Here is a 24927-nt window from a genome sequence, read left to right as displayed (position 1 = left end):
ATTTATATAACATATACATTTCGAAGATGTTGGAAGCTCTGAATTCTAATTTCACCTTGGCTGACGACTCGTTCTAAATGTGTAAAAATCAGATTTGTGGTTAAGGTCTTCTAGATGATTTGAGTGCATTAAACCACCATGATTTTACAGTGAAGTGAAAATAATTGACCACAAAAAAAATACATTTATTCTTTTACTTTGAAAATCAAAGTTCACAACGTTTTAGAGTTGCTGTTCAGTGATCTTTTCTAGATATAACATCAAACAAACCAACCTTAAAAATATAAAGATGAAAAAAGCAGAAAATATATCAGGATAAATAACAGTTATGTTGTTCACAAGTTGGTCAGTTACTATTTTCCCTTTGTGTGTCCTGTGTACATATTTTCAATGTACACAGGTATTTCTGATCAGTGACCTACTCAAAACATCAAAAGCTAGAGAAGGAAGAGGAACACTGACTATTAAAAGCTCTTTGCTGAAATTTATGATTTGCAGGAGTAAACTTGAGAGCAGTTAGTTTGGAATTGTACAGAAAGACAGAATTTACCCAGAATGCACAGCTAATATTTCATTTCACATTTCCAAGTTCATCCCGCACTAATGCCACACTGATTTTAGAAGAATCAGAGTTTTATTTTTGTGGGAAGTATTTTTGTGAGGGGGTTCCTGTTTTGCCCATTGCTGCTACTGATTTTCAACCATTCCACTTTTCAACATATCAATATATGCAGCATCAGAGGACGAAAATACTTAGCCAGTACACAAGCATAAAGCAATTCTGCATTTGTTAGTGAGACACTAGATGGAAATAGAATCCCAAGAGAGCTTTATTTTGATTTCATTTACTATAAAACCATTCTTAAGCTGACTTTCACAGACCATCTAGATTTAGATGGTCTATGGATGGATCTCCAGATTTAGATCTGGAGATCCTTAAAGTGGCCTGATTCAACAGTCTGTAATGTGAAGTCATTGCTATGACTTGGCGACATTCAGAGGAATCCTTCAGAGGATTCTGGGAGTTTACATCAGTATTCACTTGGTCCTTAAAGCAGTTTTAGGTGTTGACGTTTTCAAAACAAGATTCCATGAGAAGGTTCTGTGGATACACAGCAGGATTATTTGTGTATAGGATGTTTCAGGAGATAATGAGTCTTTAACACTAAAAGTTATGAATGCAGCTTTAAAGTTTTGAGAGGATGTCTTTGCCCATGCCATTCTGTAAAGTATTTCTTTAGGTCCAGAAGCAGCAGTTGATATCATATGAGTAGTGGTCAAAGATTCAGGCTGCTGAGAGACAAGCCTGACGGACACTCTGAGCCCATGTGTTGAGTAGTTCAGTCACTGAGTGTTTGTCCGGCAGCTGCAGCAGTTTAGACGTCATGTTCCTGTGGACCAACTGCAGGAAGTTATTTGCACCTGGTAAGAAAGAGCAAAAGGTATCTGTGACTATCCGTGTCAGAAGTCCTTGGTCCACAAATGTGATGTCTAGGATACATTTCAAATGATGTTTCTAACTTACTTTTGTTTTTTTCCTGCACCGATAGCAAACTACAAAGTGATATTTGAGTACAACAGAAGGTGAAACACATGTCTTACCGTACTGCTCTCCATCATCAGCCCAGAAAGGACTCTGATCAGGATAGTCAGCAGGTACAGTGAGCTGCAGAGGAGGAACACTTGGGAGATTTTTATCATCTGACAACAGAACACAAACATAACATGGTTAAACAGCTCATTAGTAGTTAAATGGAATCAATTTACCCACTTCTAGTCTCACCTAGTTTGCAGAGGAGGTGCACAGTACCGTTGTTGCTGCAGTATGAAGGATCAAGGTTAACAAGAAACTTGACATCAAGACGGGCCACCTCTCCCTGCAGAATGTTGGGAACTATCTGCTCATCGTCTTCAATCTTCCTCTTCCGACCAGAGATGTTGGGACCCCTAAGGATAAAAGAAAAAGACAATAACTTCTCTCTACATCAGCGAATCAGGACTTGTTAATAAGCTCAATCAATAATAGGATAGAACCTACGTAATGGGTGGACCATGGATGGCGGTCATGGCAGGTGCAAAGGTTCGGTACAAAGAGTGGTTAAAAACTGGAGAGCGAATGTTGGCCATGACGGCGTCTAGCAACGGCTGACACAGATACTGCTGCTTGGTGGCTACTGGGGGGGGAGGAGGTGTCGGCTGAAACAATGGGACCAATTGTTACAATGATGTACACCCATGGACACAGTTCCAAATGATGTGACAAGCAGAGATTCTTACCACAGCCATGTCATTCTTTAGTTTTTCCAGAGCGATTTCACATTTCTGCAGAGTCTTTAGAGGACATCTGTAGCAGCAAATACACAGGAGACAATCACAAATGGAGTTAAAGGTGAATCACAGAGTCATTCAAGAGTGTGAAATTAACTAGAACTTGGCCCATTACCTTGTGGTTGGATCAGTGAGAATGTTGAGCAGACTTTTCATCTTACTGAGGTCCTTCTTTCTGTCTGTCAACAGAAAATAAAGAAAAACAGGAGATTTAAAACCTTTACTAAAAATGTGTAGCCAAGACACATTTATTTTGATTCTAAAATTAGGAATGAAAAAATAGAAGTTTAAATTACCTACCTTCATTTTTGTCAATCTTGTTGATCATCCTGCGCAGAGGTTCAATGTATTTGGAGAGCTGTTTAAGTTTCTCCATGTACTGCTGGTCCTCTAAAGAAGTGGCTCCAGCCGGACTCATCACTGAGCTGGGGTTACCTGAAGGACATGAGAGGAGCACACAACAAGGTCCTCAAGTCAAGAAAATTGCCAACTCTTACCTACCATAAACATTGTGCATATACTAAGTTTGTTTAATTGTGTATTGACAAATATTCTATCATCAGTTTTTTTTTTTAATAATAAAATCTGTATATGCACCTGGAGTATTGAGTGGCCCGGGCGAGGGAACTCCATAGTTTTGGGGCGTTCTGACGCTGGCAGGGCTTGGTGAGGGCTGAGGAGATGGGCTGGGCTGGAAACCTCCTGGAGATGGAGTTGGACCCGAGCTGAAGGAAGAAGCAGGATTTAGCAGCTAGACACATTTTACTGTCTTCAGATTGAGCTGCACTGTAGCACAGATATTTAATCTTTACAACAACACCTTATCATACAGCCATACAAGAAAATAAACATATATAACTCAAATATCAAGAATGAATGTTTAAAGCTTTGGAAACCTTAATACCCATATCTAATCAACTGGTGATGTTTCTTTATTTAAGCTTTTAAAAGTAAAACCTTTAGACATGTGAAATCTGTTATACCTGGCTGAGTTTGGCTGTGAAGTGGGGGGTTGGGGGGAAGGTTGTGGAGGGGGAGGCATCGGCTGTGGTGTCTGGACCTGCACCGGCGATGGCGATGACATAATTGGGTGTGGCTGTCCCTGTGGAGGTGGACGCTTGAGTTAGCCAATTACATTAAGGGATGCTACAGCTGCAAACCATAAGCAAGACAAAACACCACGATTTTCACTAGACTGCAAAGTGCAACGAGTTTCCTTTAGCTTAGAAGATGTGTTTTTTTGCAATTTTTCCTCTAATGTATCAGTAAAAGATAAAATGTAAACCATACAGGAAGCATAAAATAAACCAATAGCTATGGTCAGGTACAAAAACTCAAAATTAGACCAAAGAAAATTGGCACCTGAATGGCCAATTAAACAATTTTTTCTTAATATTACAGTTTTAAAAAAATGATTAAAAATTTAATTTATTATCATTTTAAGAAGAAAAAATGATTAGAAAAACGAGAATCAGAACAATATTCGGTCTAATCCTGCTAAACAGAAACGCAAAAGAGCATTTTGGGGGCGGACCCTAAAAAAGGGTCTGTAAGCAGAAGCACATGATGATGGGTCAAGACCCACTTACAGACAGAAGCACACTGTGGGTCAGGGGTCAGATTGAAAGTAGATACCTGTGGTGGCATTGTCTGTCCCCCAGCTGTGGCGGCAGCAGCTGCAGCAGCTACAGCTGCAGCAGCTACAGCTGCAGCATTTGGAGAAGGGATGGAGGGATGGGTGGCTCGAGGCAGTCGGGAAGTAATCTGAGTCCCAGGACGAACCAACTTCAGAAGATGACACAAACCGAGACAGGACAAATGAGCAGGGAGGAGGCAGACATACACTGTGACACACACATTTATATCAGCTCCAGAGTAATAGACAGACACTCTCAACTCACTAAGTCTGTACGTTATATATGCCAGCATAAGTCGACCATGAAGGTAATATCAAAACTAAGCACAACATTTACCTAATGTAGTGAGTAACATGTGTGAACTGTCATCAATGTAACAATCTCATAATTTGTGGAAAATAAAATATTTAGCAAGTAAAATGACAAAACACCTCTTATATTGTTTGTTTCAGTGACTTTGATTAAGTAAGTAAAATATAAATGGGTCACACAAAGCTTAAACTTATGCCTGCAGTTAGACCAGTCCCACCTGGCCGGGTCCAGCAGCAGCTGCATTGAGTTGTGCCTGTGCTGCAGCCTGCTGAGCTTGTTGTGCCTGCTGAACCTGCTGCAAGGCTGCACGGGCCTGCTTACACGCACACGCAGGCACACACACACGCACACGCGCACACAAACGCACACACACAAAATTTAAAACACATATAAAGGATGTTTTTACGAAGGTTCATAAACCTTAAGATGATATAGGCATGCAAATACTGTGCACTTTCCTCCTTTATCTCACCTGGAAGGCCTGAATTTTAAATTGGTGCTGCTGTTGCTGCTGCTGAGTGAGTGAGTTGATGGGTACATGCTGAGTAGATGTCATCATCCCAGCCTGCTGAGAATGTGGTGGCATCTGCCCCGGCGTCTGAGCCTGGACCTGCAGGTGTTGAATTGACTGAACCTGAGCTTGGGCCTGGGCCTGGGCTTGGGCCTGGGCTTGGGCTTGAGCCTGGGCTTGGGCTTGGGCTTGAGCCTGGGCTTGAGCCTGGGCTTGAGCCTGAGCCTGAGCTTGAGCCTGAGCTTGGGCCTGAGCTTGGGCCTGGGCCTGGGCCTGGGCCTGTGCTTGAGCCTGCTGCTGCTGGAACTGCAGCTGTGCCATCTGCTGCTGCTGCTGTTGAATTCTCGTCTGGTGCATCTAAAAAACAGGGATCACACATTGTCTTGATTTGTAGCAAGCATTTAGTAATGTAATAAATTTGATGAGGTATTACTTTATTATACTTTGCTTTTCTAACAACAACAAATTGACGAATCAATAATAAAATTACAAAAATTGAAAATTGATAATTGGTAATGATTTGCTGTTATCGATTAGTCGGGCTGCTCATTTTAAGGCACAGTGCGATGGCAAAATAGAGCAGCCCTAATTTCTTCATATGAGCATTAAATATCAAACAAAGACAACATTAACCTGCAAGCCATATATAGTTCAGCTTGTGGTTTGTAAATACTACAGCGACACAGGAGAATGTAAGAATGAAACACTGGTGTCCCGGATGTAGCAGCGATAACAAACACTGTTTATCCATCACATGAAGACTCTTCATTAAGTGCCGCTGTGTAAAAAGATAAAATAAGATAGTCCTTTATTCGTCCCACAATGGGGAAATGTCCACGTTGCAGCAGCAGTAAAGTTAAAAAACAAGAGCAGGATCAAAATTATGTACAATTTAAAGTAAAATAAATATGTATCTCATATGCATCCTGAAGAGGTGATGGGTAATTCCACCATGGATTGTCTGGATATTGCACAGGATAAAAGATTGCCCAAACATTTAGATGGTGACTACAGTATAAGTGAGGTTAGTTACAGTTGTCCACTGTACATCCACTGTGGGCATTGTATGTAATAATTGACAGATTAATCGATTATTAAAATAATCGTTAGTTGCAGCCCTAATTTAAATTGCGCTCTCAAACTACAGTTAATAAAATTGTCTTCATTTTTGTTATAAAGAGCATAAGCTATGTCATAACCTAAACCCATTTATACCTACTGGCCACTTTATTAAGTACACCTGTATAATTCAAAGCAATCCAATAGAGCAGCTCTGCAGTGAATTCAGTGCTCAGTCAGTTTCAAATGCTAAGCTATTACATCCTTTAAGGAAAACTCTTACACTCTCTTACACAGCTGAACACTTTCTGGAATTGTAAGGTGTAATATGCACAATGGCATACAGCGTTTTAGAGCAGTCAGAACTACTTGCATATTTACCCAGGACAAATACACCAAAACGAATATTAAGACATGATGCACGCACACACACCATAACCATAAACGCCTATGATAAGCAACCTGTGATGAGAGAGAACAGCTACACTATTGAGGACTGCTTCTGCTTTTCCACCACTGCTTTTCTTACTCTTAGCAAGACAAACACATTGAATAATAGCTTTTGGTAGAGCAGTCCTCTCACAACAATACAGTTTTTGGTGTTAATAAACAAGGTGCAGTCAAGGGGCCAGAATTGTACCGCTTTTTGCAGATGATGTGCTCCTGTTTGTTATGCTAGGTTATATGGTGTTCTTAAAATTATGGTGTGGTAGTGTACCTGGTTCTGCTGCTGCTGGTTTTGGGCCTGCTGCTGCTGATTCTGGTGCTGCTGCTGAAGTTGTTGATTTTGGTGGTGTTGCTGCATCCTCAGTTGCTGCTGAAACTGCTGCTGGATAGCAGCATTCTGCTGCTGCTGCTGCTGCTGAGCCTGCTGGAATTGTTGAAACTGGATGGACTGCTGCATTGGCATCTGGCCTGGACCACCAACTGCAGAGTGATCAAGATGATTATGAAGGATTGATCTGATGAAAAACTCAACCAGCCTAAAGTGAAGCTCTGGAACCTCAAACACAAACAACATGGCGAGCAAAACTTAAAGTAAGAATGGCTGAGGTGAAAAAAAATACACTATTTGGATGCAGCCAGCATCTACAAGAGCATTAACACTAAACCCCACACCAACATGGAGGAAACACACTCACTGGCTTGTGGGTTTCCAGCCACCCCTGCCATGGCATGCTGGCCTATCTGCATTGGCCCCATGGGCCCCATGCCACCCACTGGAGGACCAGTGGGGCGCGGCCCCATGCCAATGGGGCCCGGGCCCCCTCCAACCCCTGTCAGATTAGTCAGGGCATTCATGGGATCTAGCGAAAGGGTAGACATCAGATAATATTAAGCAGCTCCAACATGCACAGCAGAAATTAAGAACACTATGAGTCTGGTAGTGATAGTTTCAGCAAAGACCAGAACACAGCAAAGAAAAACACAAAAACAAAGTGAAATAAGACCAAAAGTCCACCTACCTGGAGTTCCAAGTGCCTTCTTGTCTGTGAATGAGCCACAAAGTATGATTACATTTCCACTGAATCATTTTCAAAGCCTTTCCTAGTACACCTTCCATATTAAAAAAAAATATTTTTGCAAATGTATTTTTAGCAAGGTATGAGCAATTTAAAACAAAATAAAGTCAGTGAATTTTGTTGGATTGTTGTCTTTTCCAGAGTTTGCTGCTTTTCAGAAATAATGCTGTCAACTGAATATGTATTATATATTAATAGAAAACTAACTCCATAGTTGATAGGACTGATTATTAAAATAATGACCATGAGCTGCAGTACAGTGTAGTAGTAGCGATTCTAGTTTAGATTTTTTCACCATAGTATCTGTGCTAGTCGAAAGCAAATTCACTGCACTCCTATCATTATAACAAAACATTATTACAATGTAACAGAAGAAAAGACTTGGGTGTTGTTTTCTAATTTTTGTTTCAAATACGTACGGATGTCTCTGAAGTGTATGATCAGCCTTGCAACCAGAGAAAGATACTCCTCCTTTAAAAAACAAAAAGAGACAAATTTGAAAACTTGTAATATAGAATACAACGAATACTCTAAAACAGCCTTAATGTAGTCAATGCTTTTTACTCACCCTACTTTTAGCTTTACCATAAACATGGCTCTCCATGTCGTTGCTGGTCTTTGTGTGAGCTGTGCCAGCTTTTCTCATGGCCTCTTCACTGGAAGGAAACCCACATAACATCATATAAAATAAAATATTAAACCCCATCAAACAATTTTTATCAGACTCTTTTCACAATTTCAGTTGGACAATTTACAGCATGTTAAATTTAAAGACGCTATCGTAGGCGACATAATAGTCAAATGTAATTATAGACAAATATAGATTACTTATCATGAAAAAAGCACAACTTTAAAAAAGTGTATGGTGCACATTAATATTAAAAAAAACTTACGAGTCACGTTAAGCTAAAAAGATAAACCTTACGTCTGAATGAGTAATATGATAACAAGTCTAACAGCATTTAAATCATGTGTTCCTGATAATAAACGTTGAAGATAAAAGTGTTTTATATGTTTGGTTGATTCTACTTTCTGTTTTATGCTCTGTTTAATGGATTGTTTTAAGCTCCGAAATGAATTATAACAGAAAACAACATATGGCCATTATATTTCTCGACCAATGCAACGTTTTTATTCTCAATATTCGTTTATAATTTACAGATGTTTTAAGTACATTGTGAAGCGACGCCCTTTCCTTGCTGCGCTAATGTTAGCTTAGCTGTCGCTGTTAGCTAATGTTAGCTTAAGTGTAGCTGTTAGCTGCAACAGAAACCAAAACAAAACTTAAGTGGCTGAAAGCTCAGCGAGTTATTCAAACGGATCTCACATCTGAGCGACAACTTTTTGTCGGAACTGAGGGCTCCTCCAGTCGCTGTCCGGTCCTGGAACCTCCATTTCTAAATTCTTTATTGTTGGAGGAGTTTTAATGAAGCGGTTCAATGTTTTCCCGTTCTTCCCTTTTCCGGCCTGGAAATAATGGCGTCTGATCTGTAAGGGAGTGTTAATAAATGCTACCGCCACCTACTGGACACGGCGAGAAACTGCTCACTGCAGAATTTATTATTAGATTTAGCCTGTTGATGTAGATTATAGGGCAACATTATAGATCAACAGAGGCTCATCAGTAATAAAGTTAGGTAATCATTCTTTATAATGAGTACTTTTAAGACTGGTACTTTTTAATTAAACCTGTTTCATTCACATTGATAGGGATAGTAGCAGTACTAGCGATTACACAAGGTGTACAATATGTATGACCAATGTGCACTTAGTTCCCGGGCTCAAAGGGTGAGAAAAATCAGATGGCAGACACTCTAAGCCCATATATAATTTTATCATATCACAGAGATTTTTGAATACGAGTTGACAATATTCAAAGAGACTGAGGCTTGTTACTAACCTAATTCATTCTTTCTGGTAGCACCTGCCAATCAACAAAAAGAAAGTAATCTAATAATTAGAATTAAATTAAATTATTACATTATTAATTATTTAAAAGAATATTAAAAGAGGCGCTGTACTTCCAGCAATCAATAAGTAACATATTGGACTTCAGGTGGGAGGCAGTCAACAGTATACATAGTATATGGGGTTTAAAGTTCAGAGTACAGATACTGCAACTTCAAACCAGAGGACTGACTCCGTGCTCCTGACCTGCACCTGCAAACATTTGTCTCATATTTGCTGTGACCTGTACCTGACATGGAGCAGATCAACAATCATCTTTTCAAGTATAAAAATTACAACTTTATTAAGGACTTAACAACTGCAAAGGCCATAGATTTACTCCAGAGCTTTGAAGTACGAGACAGTGACATATACCTTGTCACTTACCTAAAATCAGGTCAGTAAAACAGCTTATTAACACATTATTATATTCAAATGTGTTGTTTCTGTTCTGGTGAAAACCAGCACAGACATTGTTAAGGGGCAGTGGCCCAAAACAAATAAAAGACAAAGGACTTGCAAATATAATATTTAATATATAATATTTAATTAGATACGTCTTTTGCTGAACTTTTTATTCAAATATAAAAAAAAGCTCCGGTGACTGTCTGACTGACTGCTCGTGTTTGGGAGTGAGTGGGAAATACCGGAGCGGAGCGCGTGGACTGACTGGCAGAGACAGCGGCTGTTCGGGCTCAAACGGGAAAATAAAACCCGGAGTAAAGAGGCAGATCGGAGTGTGAGGGCAAACGGGCAGTGGATCGAGGCCCACCCCGCACCCCTTTGCACGTCCCTGAATAATATATACAACCTTTTCTTTTCACAGGCACAATATGGGCTCAGCAGATCATCATTTCTATCTGCGAGTTAGATGGAGGGCCGACAGAATATTTAAACAACTCGGAGCAGATGCCGTGGTTGGAGTATAAGATCCACGACGCAGACTATTCTTTACGCGTTTCTCCAAGGCTCTTTGCTTCTCATCTGACACCAGTGCTCATGCCTCCAGGTGTAAAAGACCAGAAAGCAAAGGTCTGTATTTCCCTAAGGGGCTAAATAAAGCGTGTCTTTTGGACTGTAAGAATAACTGTATTTTCTATTTAGTTACATAAATGACTAGATTTTTTATTTACAAAAAACATATACAACCTCTGACATTTGTAATGTGACTAAATGTAAAGCACTTATATTATATTATGCACATTGACTAATTAGTTGTTTTAAAGTTTACTCTTGTAGACCAGAGATTTCCAGATTATATTAACATTTGACAATTGGCTGAGGGAAAGGCCATAAATAAAACTGATGACTGAGACAAAACACAGCCCTGAATCGGTATCACTGTTCACGGTTCTTTCACTGTCATATGATGTTGTTATTGATTCAGTCATGCATGTTCTTGACTCATCTGGTCTATTTTATTTGACCTCTGCTGCATCTACAACAAGAGCCTTTTCCCCTAAATCTTTTTTTCTATTAAGCCCATTTAAAATTGTTTTTGAATAGAATTCTCTCTCTCTCTTTTTCTCTCTCTGTGTCCCCTCACCCCGACCGGTTAAGGCAGTTGGCCGCCCACATCCAGCCTGGTTCTGCTGGAGGTTTCTTCGTGGTTAGAGAGGGAGTTTTTCCTCTCCACTGCTGCTGTCAAATTGTAATTAAAGGCTTGCTGCCTGTGGGATTTTTTAGGTTTTGTTGTGTAAGGTCTTAAACCCTACCTTGTAAAGTGCCTTGAGATATCCTTGTTGTGATTAGGCGCTATATAAATAAAACTGAATTGAATTGAGGCGGCGCAGTGGTGCCTCGCAGGTCGCCTCACAGCGAGAAGGTTCTGGGTTCGATTCCCAGGGCGGCCCGGGTGCCTTTCTGTATGGAGTTTGCATGTTTTCCCTGTGTTAACGTGGGTTCTCTCTGGGTTCTCCGAGTTCCTCCCACAGTCCAAAAACATGCATTTGGTTAATTGGTCTCTCTAAATTGCCCGTAGGTGTGAGTGTGTGTGTAAATGCCTGTCTGTGTTGCCCTGCGATGGACTGTGGACCTGTTCAGGGTGTATCCCGCCTCTCGCCAAAGACAGTGGGGATAGGCTCCAGCACAGCATAGGAATAAGTGGTAGAAAATGGATGGCTGAATTAAATAGAATGGAATAGAAAAACCTTTACCTTTAGAAAAACATGGGAAATTATCATGGTGCAACAGTGGTACAGTTTAGCAGAGTGAACATATATACAGAAATATAGAAAAAGGAATCAGTCTGTCACCAGGGCAGACAGTGTGTCCTGCAGTGGGTGAGACTCATGATCCAGCATAGATGTAAGGTTTGCCAGAACCCAGTGAGTCCAGAGTGCCGCTCAGGACAGAGCTGGACTTCTCAGTGACCTTTTCCAAGTTCTTCCTCTCTCTCTCAGGCTGCTGTTCCAGCAGACCACACCGTAGCTTATAGCTCATGTGTTTTATTGTGGACACTTACAACATGCAGAAGTGTGTTCCTGAAAAAGACAACAACCCTTAACCTCCTTAGGAGATACAGCCTTTACTGTACAGTGTGTGTGTGTCGTTGTTTAACTGTTACAGTCCTTTTTTCAGGAACACATTTCTGCATGTTGTAAGTGTCCACGTTAAAACACATGAGCTATGTTAAGTAGAGAATGAAGTAAATGTTGTTTAGAATAAAGGACTAAAGGAGTCTTTGCACTGTATGAGGCTAATCTCTACTGGTTTTGTTCCAGGTCATCTATGTGATGCGTAATCCTAAGGACAACATCATCTCCTACTACCACTTCAGCTGTGGAAACTCAAACATGAAGACTCCTGAGAGCTTTGATGGGTTTTTGGAGGATTATTTGAATGGCAACGGTGAGGCAACCAAGCCACTGTGCATGATACGGATGTCCACATAGTTACAATAGTTACAATGGCTTACAATATTTCACTTGGTACTGTATGTTAATTATTACCCCAATTGACTGCAAATTCTAAGGCATGGATTGATTTGTTATTTAGGGTTTACATTTCCCCCTTGAACCACCACCTTATCGTGGTGGAGAAGATTGTGTGGCCGAATGACCTCGGGAGCTATGTTATCGGGGGCTGAATGCCCCTGATAGGGACTCCCATTTACAGTGTTTCAAATAGCCCAAAAATTTGGCTCAGCACAATTACCCTAAAATGTGGTTACAGAAATAACCCAGCTTAGTTAGTAGTTTCTTTTATAGTACTGCTCACCTAGTGCTCAGCTGCATTTATGTATTTGCAACTGAACATACAAATGTAGCTCTAAATTGATCTGCATTTTTTATTTCTTTTGGCTATTTGGGCTTATTGGAACCTGATGAGATAGCCATAACAAACAAAATGAGATGAACTGCATACATAAGGAGCATGCAAGCTGAACATGACAAGGCATACACTATATGATAACCATATAGGAGAAGAAAGACACAGTTTTTCCATTACAACCCTCTGTTTCTTTCACCCGATCAAGCAGTGCATCTTTACCTTGATACAGACCAAAGTCCAGCACAATGGCATCTGCTGTGGCACAAAAGAGAGTTCTTTATGCCAACAGGGTTTGGCTTCATTAGCAGACGTTGCCTACATGAACAGGCTACTGTGAAAGGGATTATCTGTTCAATTGATACGCATTCAGGTTTAGTCTAAGACCTGCAGCCTTGCAGAATCCAATCCAGAAAAGGCCTACCCTTCCAGAGTTTGTCACATCATCATAAATTACCATTTTTACAGATTGCCTCAGTTTGAAGAATCTGTCACGGGTGAATCTGTGACGGCAGGAAATCCCAAGGTTTTAGACAGTACATCCTGAGTTTTGGGTAAAATGGTAAATCTCATCTACTGAAGTGTTGAGTAGGTCCCCATTTCTAGACAGTGACATAGCATTAGAGCAAGCTGAAATAAGTTTCGTAAAATCTTTATCTGTTTAAAAAAGTTCATTGGGGTCCAGACATATCTGTCATGATCAGTTTTGTCCTGATGCTCAAACTCCAGATCTGGCACCAATGGAAAAGCATTGATCACCATCTTCCACATTCTGCATAAACAGGATAAGAATAAAAATAGCGCTTATTGCAAAGTAAATTACACAATTACCTATACAAGTAATTCACTTTTCCTGAGTGCTTGGTCCAGGTGTTGGCTCTTCTAAGCCGTCATTTGAGCCTCAGCCTCAATCTGCTGATCTTGATGGCTATGACTGACAGTGTGGGATCTGGCAGTATCATAGTCTGAAACTGTCCCTAACCCTGGGATCTATTTGTCAAATACACAGTTCCAGGATCATCCTGGTTTGACCACATCAGAGAATGGCATTTAAACAAAGACCAGTACAACATCCTCTTCTTGACCTATGAGGACATGATTCTGGTAGGATCATACTTTTTTGTTCAAACATTCCCATCATTTGTCAAATTCCTTCATTGACTGTTTTTCTGTTCCTCTTCCAGGACCTTAAGGCAGCTGTAACTAAGATCTGCAGCTTCTTAGGGAAGAACCTCAGTGAAGAAGCCATTAAACAAGTGGTCGAAAAATCCACCTTCAAGACCATGAAGAAAGATCCAAAAGCCAACTACGAGTTTATACCAAAAGAAATATTCTCTGGAACCTTTATGCGTAAAGGTAACATGACATAGGGTGGCACGGTGGTGCGGTGGGTAGCACTGTCGCCTCACAGCTAGAAGGTTCTGGGTTCGATTCGCGGAGGCGGCCCTGGCGCCTTTCTGTGTGGAGTTTGCACGTTCTCCCCGTGCTTGCGTGGGTTCTCTCCGGGTTCTCCGGCTTCCTCCCACAGTCCAAAGACGTGCATTAGGTTGATTGGCCTCTCTCCATTGCCCGTAGGTGTGAGTGTGTGAGTGAATGGTTGTCTGTCTATGTGTTGCCCTGCCCTGCGATGGACTGGCGACCTGTCCAGGGTGTACCCTGCCTCTCGCCCGTAGCCAGCTGGGATAGGCTCCAGCACCCCGTGACCCCGCACTAGGGAGTAAGCGGTTAAGAAAATGGATGGGTAACATGACATAATCTCCAAATGCACAACCCGTAGACAGAACTGATAATCAGTGCTTTAATAAATGAATGAATACAAAGGAAAATACAAACTAACATATTCAGGATAACAAATAACATGTACCTCTGTGGAAACTTGGACGTCACAGTGCACACAGATGTCAGATGAAAATTTGCTTTGTTTGTACAGGTCAGATCGGTGACTGGAAGAACAGCTTCACTGTTGCTCAAAGTGAGAGAGTCGACAAAATGCTGCAGGAGAAACTCGGCGACCTGTCTCTAAAGTTCATCTGGGAATAAAAATTTATAGATATTTTAGCTGAGTGAATGAGCTGCTGATATCTTCAGCATGCAGTCAGTCATCTGTCTAGTTCAGACATTACATTACAACAGTGCTTTATTCAACATGTGAAAAAAAGACTGCATTAAAAAATTGTTTGTGTGAATTATAATATAATTAACTACTCACATGCTAGTCTCCAAACAAATGGGCTTAGAGATAAAAAGACATAATTACCTAGATGAGCTCAAACAAAGAATGGATCATCTTAGCCTGAGACAAAGTCTGAGACGTTTTTCCATTGGTTACGTGTTTACAGACAATTTATAATTGATTACTTATTCCTATAGGATATAGACAAAATATTAACCCTAGCCTGTTAGTACTGTAGGTTTTACTAAAAATTCTACTCACTCAGGGGCAGTGTGCTTCTAGCAATTAATATAAAACATACTGGAACTTAGGAGGGAGGCAGCCAACAGTACAAAGTTCAGGGTCTAGAATCTCGATACTACAACTTAGAGCACGAGGTTTGACTCTGTGCTCTTGACTATTACACCTGTAAACATCTGTTTGATATTACAATACTTTATATTTTAGTTTACAACACCAGCTACTTGCTTTTTAGACTCAATGGCCACACTGTTTTTTATATCTATTTATAGCTTTTAGGAACGATCTTGTTAATATTGTAAATTATTCTCCAGACAGGTGTTTTTCTGCTGCACTTAAAGCTGTAGTGGTTAAGCCCCTTTTTAGGAAAAATAATTTAGATCCATCACTGCCTAGTAAGTACAAACGGGTGTCTAACCTGCCAGTTTTAAGTAAAATTTTAAAAAAGACTGTTTATAACCAATTGTCTAACGTTATGATTTTAAATAACGTTTAACAATGTTTGAGCTGTAGTACTGAGATAGCTTTGGTGAGGGTTTTAAATGATCTTAGAATTAACTTGGAAATGAAGAAACTCTTTGTTCTATTTTTATTGGATCTTACTGCTGCCTTTTAGACAGATTTCACTCTCCGGTACTGTTCTTAATTGGTTCAAATCTAGAGTAGAGTAGGTAGAGTATGGAATACCCTGATTTATTATTTATTTTTGACCCTGATCTTAATTTTGAACCATATACCAGGACCATAAGCAAAAATGTATTCTACCACCTTAAAAACATTACCGGAGTTTGGCCATATCTCTCTCGAGCCAACAGAGATTCTTATGCGTGCATTTATTACCAGTAGGACTGACTACTGCAATGCTCTTTTTTTGTGCTCTTCCCAAAAATAGCATTGCCTAGTTACAACTACTAGAAAACTCAGCAGCCAGAGAACCGACAAGGACCAGAAAGCGAGAACACATCATGCTAGTTTTAAAGATTCTTTTACTGGTCTTCAAGGCTCTTAATGGGTTTAGCCCTACAGTAGCTATTTACCAGAGCACCCTGTCCCCTATTCTAGTAGAAAGGTCTACTAGTAGGACTCTGTTAATTATTCCTGAAGTTAGAACTAGAACTCACGGTGAAGCCTCTTTCCAGCATTATGGTCCCCATCTATTGAATTTTCAATAAACAAGCAGATGATGGAGTTGTCTTTTGCGTTAATTTATTTTAAAAATAAAGGAAAATAAATATAATGGGGAAAGCAAATAAAAATAAAAAACATGGATGTTAATCGTGCACATCAACAAACCAAAAACCAGCTGGGGAGATCAGTGCAACCACCAGCCTTTGCTGTGGCCTTCATGTGTAACATTAATGAAACACCATCAATTGTAATAAAGACAATTAATGTATGTTAGCCATAAGTTTCCGGTGGGGTTCTGTTTGATATAATCTTAAGATAGTTTTCATGCTTTCAGATCTTTAATTGTACATTTGGGTCTACTGTAGGTGAATAGGAGAATCTGGGAATAATCAGAATGTTGACACATTTTGCTGCTTGTGTTGTCTTATAACCTCTATCATCAAAGAATTAAAACTAATTGAAGCAGCGAATAAATTGATTGTGAGCAAATTAAACACCAAATCAAATTTATGATACTTAAATTCAGTGTCGTGAAATTTTCTCATTCAAAAAGAGTGTAAAATTACATAGAGACATAAATGTACCTCAACCATAAGATTAAGGTAATAATCAGGGTAACATAAAATAAAATCTAACACAACAAGGATACAATAGATGTCTCGTAACAATCAGCTTCATCCTGTTATGATCCAAGTTGCTCTCTCTGCGACCTTCACAGGCGTGTGGGTCGTCAGAAGGACCTGGAAGGGGCCTCGCCACCGTTTGGAGTCCCAGTGCTTCCTCCTGAACTCCTTAACGATCGCCCGTGCCCTGGTTGGATGGTGTAGTGGTCCTGTTGCCTGTTTTCACCTGTTGGGAAATCTGAATTGTGGGGAAAAAGTGTTTGGGCGACACGGCTTGTCATCAGGCCCAAACAAGACTCCATGGCTACAGGTGGAACCATTTGTCTGCCAGAGTCTGCGTTCCTGTGAGGTAGAAAATTTTTAAAGCACAGGGAGAGATGAGGAATTAGAGGGTAGGGAGAGTTGGAGAGAGAATCAGGAGAGGGAAGAGGATCAGAAGCGGGAGGGGGTTGTTGGGCAGCGACTTTCGCAGCAGCATCTGCAGCTGCATGTCGGCAGAAACAAAGTCATCACTGACGGTGTGAGTTACAAACAGTTACAAACAGCATTAGCTGTAGGTAGCAGAACAATGTCCAGCAAAGCAGCAACCTTATCAGACAGACAAAAACTTCCTTTGCTTCCACAGAGCACCAGCATGGGTGAGACCAAAACTACTGTGGAGTCTGTATAGATGGTAACAGACTTTCCTTCTGCTAGTTTACTAGCTTAAGTCAGTGTGATCAACTCTGCAGCCTGAGCAGAGTAGTGTCTTAGCAAAGAGCTAGACTTCAAGACGGCATGAGAGGATCAGACTGCAAACCCAACCTGACATCGGCCCGAAGCAGGGTTGCATCTAAGCCATCGGGCTGTAGAAAAATGTGATGTTTCCTATTCCTAAAGGATCAAAGACACAGTATGAGAAACCAGCTGTTATGGCAAAAATTGTCTCTTCCTTATTTCTATGTCTCTTCCTTATTTCTATGCAGTTATTATACGAGTTATGACTTATGTTCTGCAATTAATATCTTATGTTTTGTCTTACTGTATGCATTTGACATTTCACCTAGATTGTTCAATGGTTGTCTCTGCCTGATAGACTCTCAACTCTAGCTCCCAAACCCAAGGTCGGGGAGTTGTGTCTCTGTCTGTTGAGACTTGGTGCTCCTTTCTCACAGATAGTTGGACGTCAGCGATGCAGGTGTGAGAATGTAAATATCTTCACACACACTGCGACAGGAAGGAGATGGTGCATGTAATTTGATTGGGTTAGAAAGACATTCCACCCTAGTCGGACAGAGAAGCTAAAAGGCAGAAGCAACTTGAGGATCGTGGGCTCTTTGCATCACACCTTCGTGGTGTGTGCACTGATCTCCCCAGCTGGTTTTTGGTTTGTTGATGTGCACGATCAACATCCATGCTTTTTATTTGCTTTCCCCATTATTTTTATTTTCTTTATTATTTCAATAAATCGCACAAAAGGACAACTCTCTCATCTGCTTCTTTATGGAAAATTTCCACCACAGAAATTGGCGTCTACGAACAGGATCCCGCGGCAGGTCGTCTGGACGGTGTGACCAGGGACGATAGTCCTGAGGACTAGGGTCGCTCAGCCTCCAAACCTCTACAGACATTCAGAGCTGGGAGGACTGCTCACCCGGTTGGATCGCCTCTGACGAGATCCATGAACTCAGATTCAAACTCAAATCCTAATTTGGCTCGGCGAGAGAGATTCCTTTTGATTTGGGAAAAAACAAAAAGATTGGAACTTTTATTTTTAATTTAGCTGAAACATTTCAATTGGTTGAAAAAAAAGAAAAAGAAAAGAAATCTTCTATTTGGTTGAAACACTAAACTTGATTAGGAAAATTAATTAGATCGAGAAAAAAAATCCCAATATTACATGTTCTTAATTAGGTGAAAGTCTGCTCTGGGTGGTGAGACGTCGGTTGCTAAGGGTTGGCTCGTGGAACCGAGCTTCCGTCTGTACTGAGGATACAGACATGTTTTTTTGATCTGTGCGTGGTCCACACGTGGGGGACTGAGTATAAAAGACGGCTTCTGAAAGAGGGAGCGCGTTTGCAGAGTGAAGTATTTTCAAGATACGAGGGACCCGGGCCTAGAGGGGCCTAACGTTGAGGAAATACTTCGTGAAAGGCTCTGTCGCCAGATCAGGTTGGTTCCCTTTTTACGGAGACGTCCGATAAAAAGGCATTTTGGGAAGGTTCCGGCCGGAACACACAAAAAAATCTAAGGCAGGAAACCGCCGGACTCTGAAAGACGGGTTCGGGGCAATTTGAGTCTTCACCACCAGACAGAAACCGTACAAAACTAAACGTAATTAAAGTAAATATGGTTATTAGTGCGTTTTATGTTTCCATGAGTGGGAAACTGGTTATGGGTTCAAAAAGAGAATCACTTAGTGTAAAGGACATACGCACCTTAAAAGAAAAATTAGAGACAAAAGAAAATACTTGAAAAAGCAAAACTATCAAAACTAAAGCCCTGAAAGAAACAAAAGAGAGATGAGAGTAACAGGAAAAAAGGAGATAACAACTCTGGGGAAGAATTGTTTGCACTCTGCCACACACACATACACCACACACACATACACCACACACACACATATCATGCCAAGATCAAATGCTCCCATTGTTTCTGCTCTCTGTCCTAATGCAGAACTGAGCGCGATGAGGGTAAATCCGGATCTGGACTCCTTTCCCACCATCAACAGAAGAACCGAAGGAGAAGAAGCGCCAACCAACAACCAGAACAGGGTGGAAGCTCTGACACCACAGCAGCTGGAGGACACAGACCACAGCATGGACGCCTCAGCGACTCTCAACGTCTGCAGCCATCACGTTCTGGGCTCATCAGATGAACCAGCTACTACAAGCGTGTGTGTCTGACACAGACACCTGCTTATGACAATCAGCAAAGGAAAACAAGCACAGAGCAACAGCAGAGTGAGAAGACGTGCTCCGACACGGACACTGGTTGAAACAACAGGAGAGGCTTCAGACGTGATCGGCCCAAAAGAGCTGCAACCGAGGATCCAGGAAAGGTCTGTCATCGAGGAACAACTGTCCCATTGAAAGGCTTCACCCACTGGCGCTCACATCAGACTGATGGTTGGGGAAGGAGGAAGGTGACGGTTCCTTTTCACGTGACGTACAAGACGGTACCGCAAAAACACACACATTCATACACGCAATGAAGAAACACGCTTACAGCTGATACACGCTCAAATTCATGTTCATGCTTATCTGCTCGCAATGAAGAATCGCTTTTTGCTCAAAAAAAAAATCCCAGAGTGATTTTCAAATTATGACAAACAGCTAAATGACAACTGCTGCATGACTTTACAGTCTGATGGGTTTAAACTATTTTAACTTGCAACAAATTCAGTAATAAAATCCTTCATGTTTCTAAAAATACTTGTGCACAATATAGGTTTGTCTGGCCAGACTATAGAAAAACAAAATCAGACTATAGAAAAACAAAACCAGACTGTAGAAAAACAAAACAGACTGTAGAAAAACAAAACAGACTGTAGAAAAAAACCAAAAAACAGACTATAGGAAGACTGAGACTGACTGAAACAGACTATTAATGACTATTAAAGGGAAGACGACTATTAGAGAGAAGTAATAATAATTACTGTACGTACCAGACTATTATAGAAAACTTACTGTTTCACTGTCTTGTGCAACATCTGCAGCAAGACACCTTAACATTCATTTTTGCTTTCAAACTTGTGCCCAGTTAAATTTTTAGGAAGAGATCTCATGTAGTTTAGATATTTGATTGATTTCCACTCCAGACGGAGTGCAGGTTACATCTACAGACATTCTAAATAATCCTTCTTTTGTTGGTGTTAACTTCAGCTCAGCTGTGCTCTTATCATTGGCTGCTGAGGGGGGGCTGTAACTGAGGCCCTCACACAGGCTGCATCACAGCTTGTTTATGATTTCACACACACACACAAACTGACCTCAACTTCCCTCTTTTGGGATGAACACAGGTCTGCGCTTGCGATTTCTTTTACTAACGAACAAAAAGATTTTTGATGTTTATTCTACAGCTCCACACGTCCCTCTGTGAAAACATGATGGAGACAGATGCAGGACGTGGGTCCTTTCGTGAACAGATGTGAACGGGGTGGAGACTGGTGAACGACTTCTGACCCCATGTGACATATTTACCTACTTTGCATACTTTAGAAAACTTTTTTTATTCTGCCTGTCATGTGCAGCAAACAGTGAACTGGGTACCTCCACATTCTAATGACACACATTACACGCTTTTGTTTTTATTTTCATTTCAGAGGACGCTCTGACCCAACACTCAGCCTTACAGGAAGCCCTGCTTCCCTGTGGCTCACACACAGACATGATGTAGGTTTGATCAGAGGATGTGAACCAGTGGTCATCACACCTAAATCTGACCACAGACCATGTAAACAACATCACCCTCTGGAAGAAGCCATAGATGGCGTTACTGCAGACACCACTAAGCTACTGAATCATTGGATGCTACAGGCCACAAAGAGAGCCTGTCTAAATTACAGTTTGTTCAGACAAAGGTTATTTTCTGGGTCATTGTAATTACAGCTGATGGCAAATCCATCTCACCCAACTGAGTTAGAGTAATTTGAAACTTGCCTAAACCGTGCACGTAAAAACAGCTGATATCTTTTCTAGGTTTTTGTTCTTATTGTAGGACTTTCGTTCCTAACTTTACTGTCTTTGAGGCCCCACTCAGGGTTCTGATGCAGACGTCTTCATCGTCCACTTCTTGTCTCACGTGGACGTCTGAGGCTGAACAACGTTCACTGAACTCATGCTTGCTCTTCAGGCTCCTACTTTGGGTCTTCCTGATCTGACCCTACGTGACCTTCACTCAAACAGTGGATGAGAAATCAGGTTGTACGACTTCTGTTCTTTTGTCCTCATACTGTGTCTTTGATTCTTTTGGAATAGATCACATCTTTCCACAGCTCGATGGCTTAAATGAAACACCACCTTACTCAACATGCTGAACATTATTATCAAGAGGTCGTCTTGAAGTCTGGCTCTTTGCTAAGACACTACTCTGCTCAGGCTGCAGAGTTGATCGCGTTGACTGAAGCTGGTAAACTAGCAGAAGGAGAGACTGTTACCATCTACAGACTCCACAGATGCTTGTGACACTTTGGTTCTCTGTGGAAGCATAGGAAGCTTTTTTGAAGTCTAATTGCAAACCTATCTCACATCATGATTAGGTTCTGCTTTGCTGGACGCTGTCCTGCTATCTACAGCTAATGCTGTTTGTAACTGTCCCACTCACAACATCAGTAAATACTTTGTTTCTGCCGACATGCAGCTGCAGACGCTGCTGCGAAGGTCGCTGCCCAACAACCCCTCCCTCACCTGATCCTTGTTTCCTCTCCTGATCCTTGTTTCCTCTCTCCAACTCTCTCTATCCTTTCCTTCCTCTCTCCCTGTGCTTTAAACATTTTCTACCTCGCAGGAACACAGACTCTGGCTGACGGATGGTTCCACCTGTAGCCATGGAGTCTGGTTTGGGCCTGATGGCAGCCGTGCCGCCCAAACACCTTTTTCCCCACAATTCAGATTTCCCAACAGGTAAAAACAGGCGACAGGACCATTACACCATCCAACCAGGGGACTGGCGATCGTTAAGGAGTTCAGGAGGAAGCATTGGGACTCCAAACGATGGCGAGGCCCCTTCCAGGTCCTTCTGACGACCCACACGGCTGTGAAGATCACAGAAAGAGTGACTTGGATCCACTCCATCCAGGAAGGTCCCGGATCCGACAGACGACCCTCCATCTACACCACACGAGAAAACCACCACTGACGAAAAGAATTAAGAAGGACGACCCTCGCTGTGCTCACACACGCACTGAGGCGAGGCTGCGTTGACCGTTCAGCTAAAGGTGTGAGCCAAGCGCCGCCTGAAGCTGCGCCGGTGAATCACACTATCAGACCATACATCTACACACACGTTCCTGAGAAAACACACACACGAGCAGCCTTGAGTTGCCGACGCTGGACGACGTGTAGACTCTTCACACCACGGGAGTGACAGTGACTCAGACGACATTGGGAGGAAACCTGGCGGTGATAACGAACCCCAAGTGTCTCTGTGATCAGCTGATCACAACCTGAAGAACCCCAACGAACTGTCAATACTTCAACAAACAGGTTGGAAACAATCTAACGCTACTGTTCAACAGGAAGAAGCAGATCGTTACAGACATCAATTGTAACCATGCTTTGTTAGACTTCATTTTATGTTACTCTGATTATTGCCTTTATCACATGATGTTTCTATGTAACTTTACACACTACTTTTGAATGAGAAAATTTCACATGATTCACAACACTGAGTTTAAATATCCTAAAGTTGATTTGGTGTTTAATTTGCTCACAATCACTTTAGTCACTGCTACAATTAGTTTTTATCCTTCATCTACAGATGACAGAGGTTATGAGACAAAACGCATCATCATTCTGGTTAAATCCCTGAATCTCGTATTCGCTCTAGACGCAAATGTACAATTAAAGATCCGAAAGCATTAAATCTATCTTAAGAATATATGAAACAGAACCCCACCGGAAACCTATGGCTATCATACATTAATTGTCTTTATTACATTACAATTGAATGGCCGTAGACACGTTGTTAGCAGAGAAAAGAGGCGTTTGTGTTATGTTTGGAGAGGCATGTTGTACTTACATCATGAATAACACTGATTCTAATGGTATTGTGGCGAAGGCGCTACACGGCCTTCAGAATCTCAGCTAACTCTGGTATAGATTCTTCCTCTTGGAATTGGCTAGACGAAATGTCTGGAAAATGGAAATCCGTTCTCATGTCCACAGCTGTTTCCTTTATCATTGAGATGGCTGTGATTCTCTTGTTTGGTTTTTGCGTTATCCCACTGGTTAAAGGTCTCATCATGCGTGCGACCTCAGCAACACTCTCGTATGAGATGACACAATGCACTATGTTCAAAAACCCCAACTCTAATTTACTTAATGACTTTGACGATGGTCTTAGGCTGTCTGATCACAAAATATAATCTGGTACAAATATGATTATGGACTTATTTTCTTCACATGCTCATACAGAGGTTATTCTTGTTTAACTACCCACCAAAACAGCTCCCAACCTTTTGTCCCTTAGTTACTTCCATTTTATGTGAAGGTGTATTTTGAATCTTGATGAGTTAATACCCTTATTGTTTCATTTGCAAGGATCTTTTATTATTACAGAATGTGATGTTGACAATTTTTCTTCTTAGTGGTTGATTAATGTGTAATCAAAAGGGGGGAGTGTTATGGCAAAAATTGTCTCTTCCTTATTTCTATGTCTCTTCCTTATTTCTATGCAGTTATTATACGAGTTATGACTTATGTTCTGCAATTAATATCTTATGTTTTGTCTTACTGTATGCATTTGACATTTCACCTAGATTGTTCAATGGTTGTCTCTGCCTGATAGACTCTCAACTCTAGCTCCCAAACCCAAGGTCGGGGAGTTGTGTCTCTGTCTGTTGAGACTTGGTGCTCCTTTCTCACAGATAGTTGGACGTCAGCGATGCAGGTGTGAGAATGTAAATATCTTCACACACACTGCGACAGGAAGGAGATGGTGCATGTAATTTGATTGGGTTAGAAAGACATTCCACCCTAGTCGGACAGAGAAGCTAAAAGGCAGAAGCAACTTGAGGATCGTGGGCTCTTTGCATCACACCTTCGTGGTGTGTGCACTGATCTCCCCAGCTGGTTTTTGGTTTGTTGATGTGCACGATCAACATCCATGCTTTTTATTTGCTTTCCCCATTATTTTTATTTTCTTTATTATTTCAATAAATCGCACAAAAGGACAACTCTCTCATCTGCTTCTTTATGGAAAATTTCCACCACACCAGCAAGGTGACATCAGAGTAGCCACAGCTCATAGACAGTGACAGACGTTCAGCAGCAACTGGTTGAAGCTTGGCAGGAAAATAGGCTACAGGACAAAAGAACAGAAGTCGTACAACCTAATCTTTAATCCACCGTCTGAAAGGTTGCGTAGGGTCAGATCAGGAAGACTCAAAGTAGAAGCAGACTAAAAATTCAGCTTGAGGTCAGTGAACGCTTGTTCAACCTCAGACGTCCATGTGAGAGAAGTGGACGACAAAGAC

At 41.2% G+C, this 24927-nt stretch overlaps 2 protein-coding genes across 5 annotated transcripts; one reads left to right on the top strand and one right to left on the bottom strand.

Annotated features, from left to right (window-relative positions):
• Nucleotides 1-164: 164 nt before the first annotated feature.
• On the bottom strand, nt 165-8857 carry med15 (mediator complex subunit 15). 3 transcript variants are annotated; one of them, XM_029159557.3, is made up of 18 exons: nt 8698-8857; nt 7939-8026; nt 7790-7841; nt 7314-7337; nt 6990-7154; nt 6566-6774; nt 4750-5145; nt 4495-4593; nt 3964-4113; nt 3312-3430; nt 2926-3053; nt 2629-2763; nt 2444-2507; nt 2278-2344; nt 2039-2196; nt 1784-1947; nt 1603-1701; nt 165-1422 (listed from the first exon to the last, which is right to left on the bottom strand). In XM_029159557.3, exons 1-18 carry the CDS (start codon nt 8763-8765, stop codon nt 1286-1288), a joined length of 2322 nt encoding a protein of 773 aa, XP_029015390.1. In that variant the 5' UTR covers nt 8766-8857; the 3' UTR covers nt 165-1285. The 3 variants fall into 3 exon arrangements, with proteins under 3 accessions (XP_029015390.1, XP_029015391.1, XP_029015392.1); XM_029159558.3 differs by having other exon boundaries at nt 4495-4590; XM_029159559.3 differs by lacking the exon at nt 6990-7154.
• Nucleotides 8858-9492: 635 nt separating this feature from the next.
• On the top strand, nt 9493-24151 carry LOC114861079 (amine sulfotransferase-like). Of its 2 annotated transcripts, XM_055510887.1 has the most exons (8): nt 9493-9714; nt 10144-10349; nt 12041-12167; nt 13597-13691; nt 13772-13943; nt 14518-18902; nt 19407-20919; nt 21055-24151. In XM_055510887.1, the coding sequence occupies exons 1-6, from the start codon at nt 9573-9575 to the stop codon at nt 14625-14627; spliced, it is 852 nt and encodes a 283-aa protein (XP_055366862.1). In that variant the 5' UTR covers nt 9493-9572; the 3' UTR covers nt 14628-18902; nt 19407-20919; nt 21055-24151. The 2 variants fall into 2 exon arrangements, with proteins under 2 accessions (XP_055366862.1, XP_029015903.1); XM_029160070.3 differs by having other exon boundaries at nt 14518-20919.
• The last annotated feature ends 776 nt before the right edge of the window (nt 24152-24927 follow it).

The sequence above is a fragment of the Betta splendens genome, chromosome 8 (genome assembly GCF_900634795.4).
Source record: "Betta splendens chromosome 8, fBetSpl5.4, whole genome shotgun sequence".
In the NCBI taxonomy this organism is placed as follows: domain Eukaryota; kingdom Metazoa; phylum Chordata; class Actinopteri; order Anabantiformes; family Osphronemidae; genus Betta; species Betta splendens.
The sequence above is the reverse complement of the archived record's forward strand: the minus strand, read 5'-3'. Positions and strand labels throughout refer to the sequence as shown.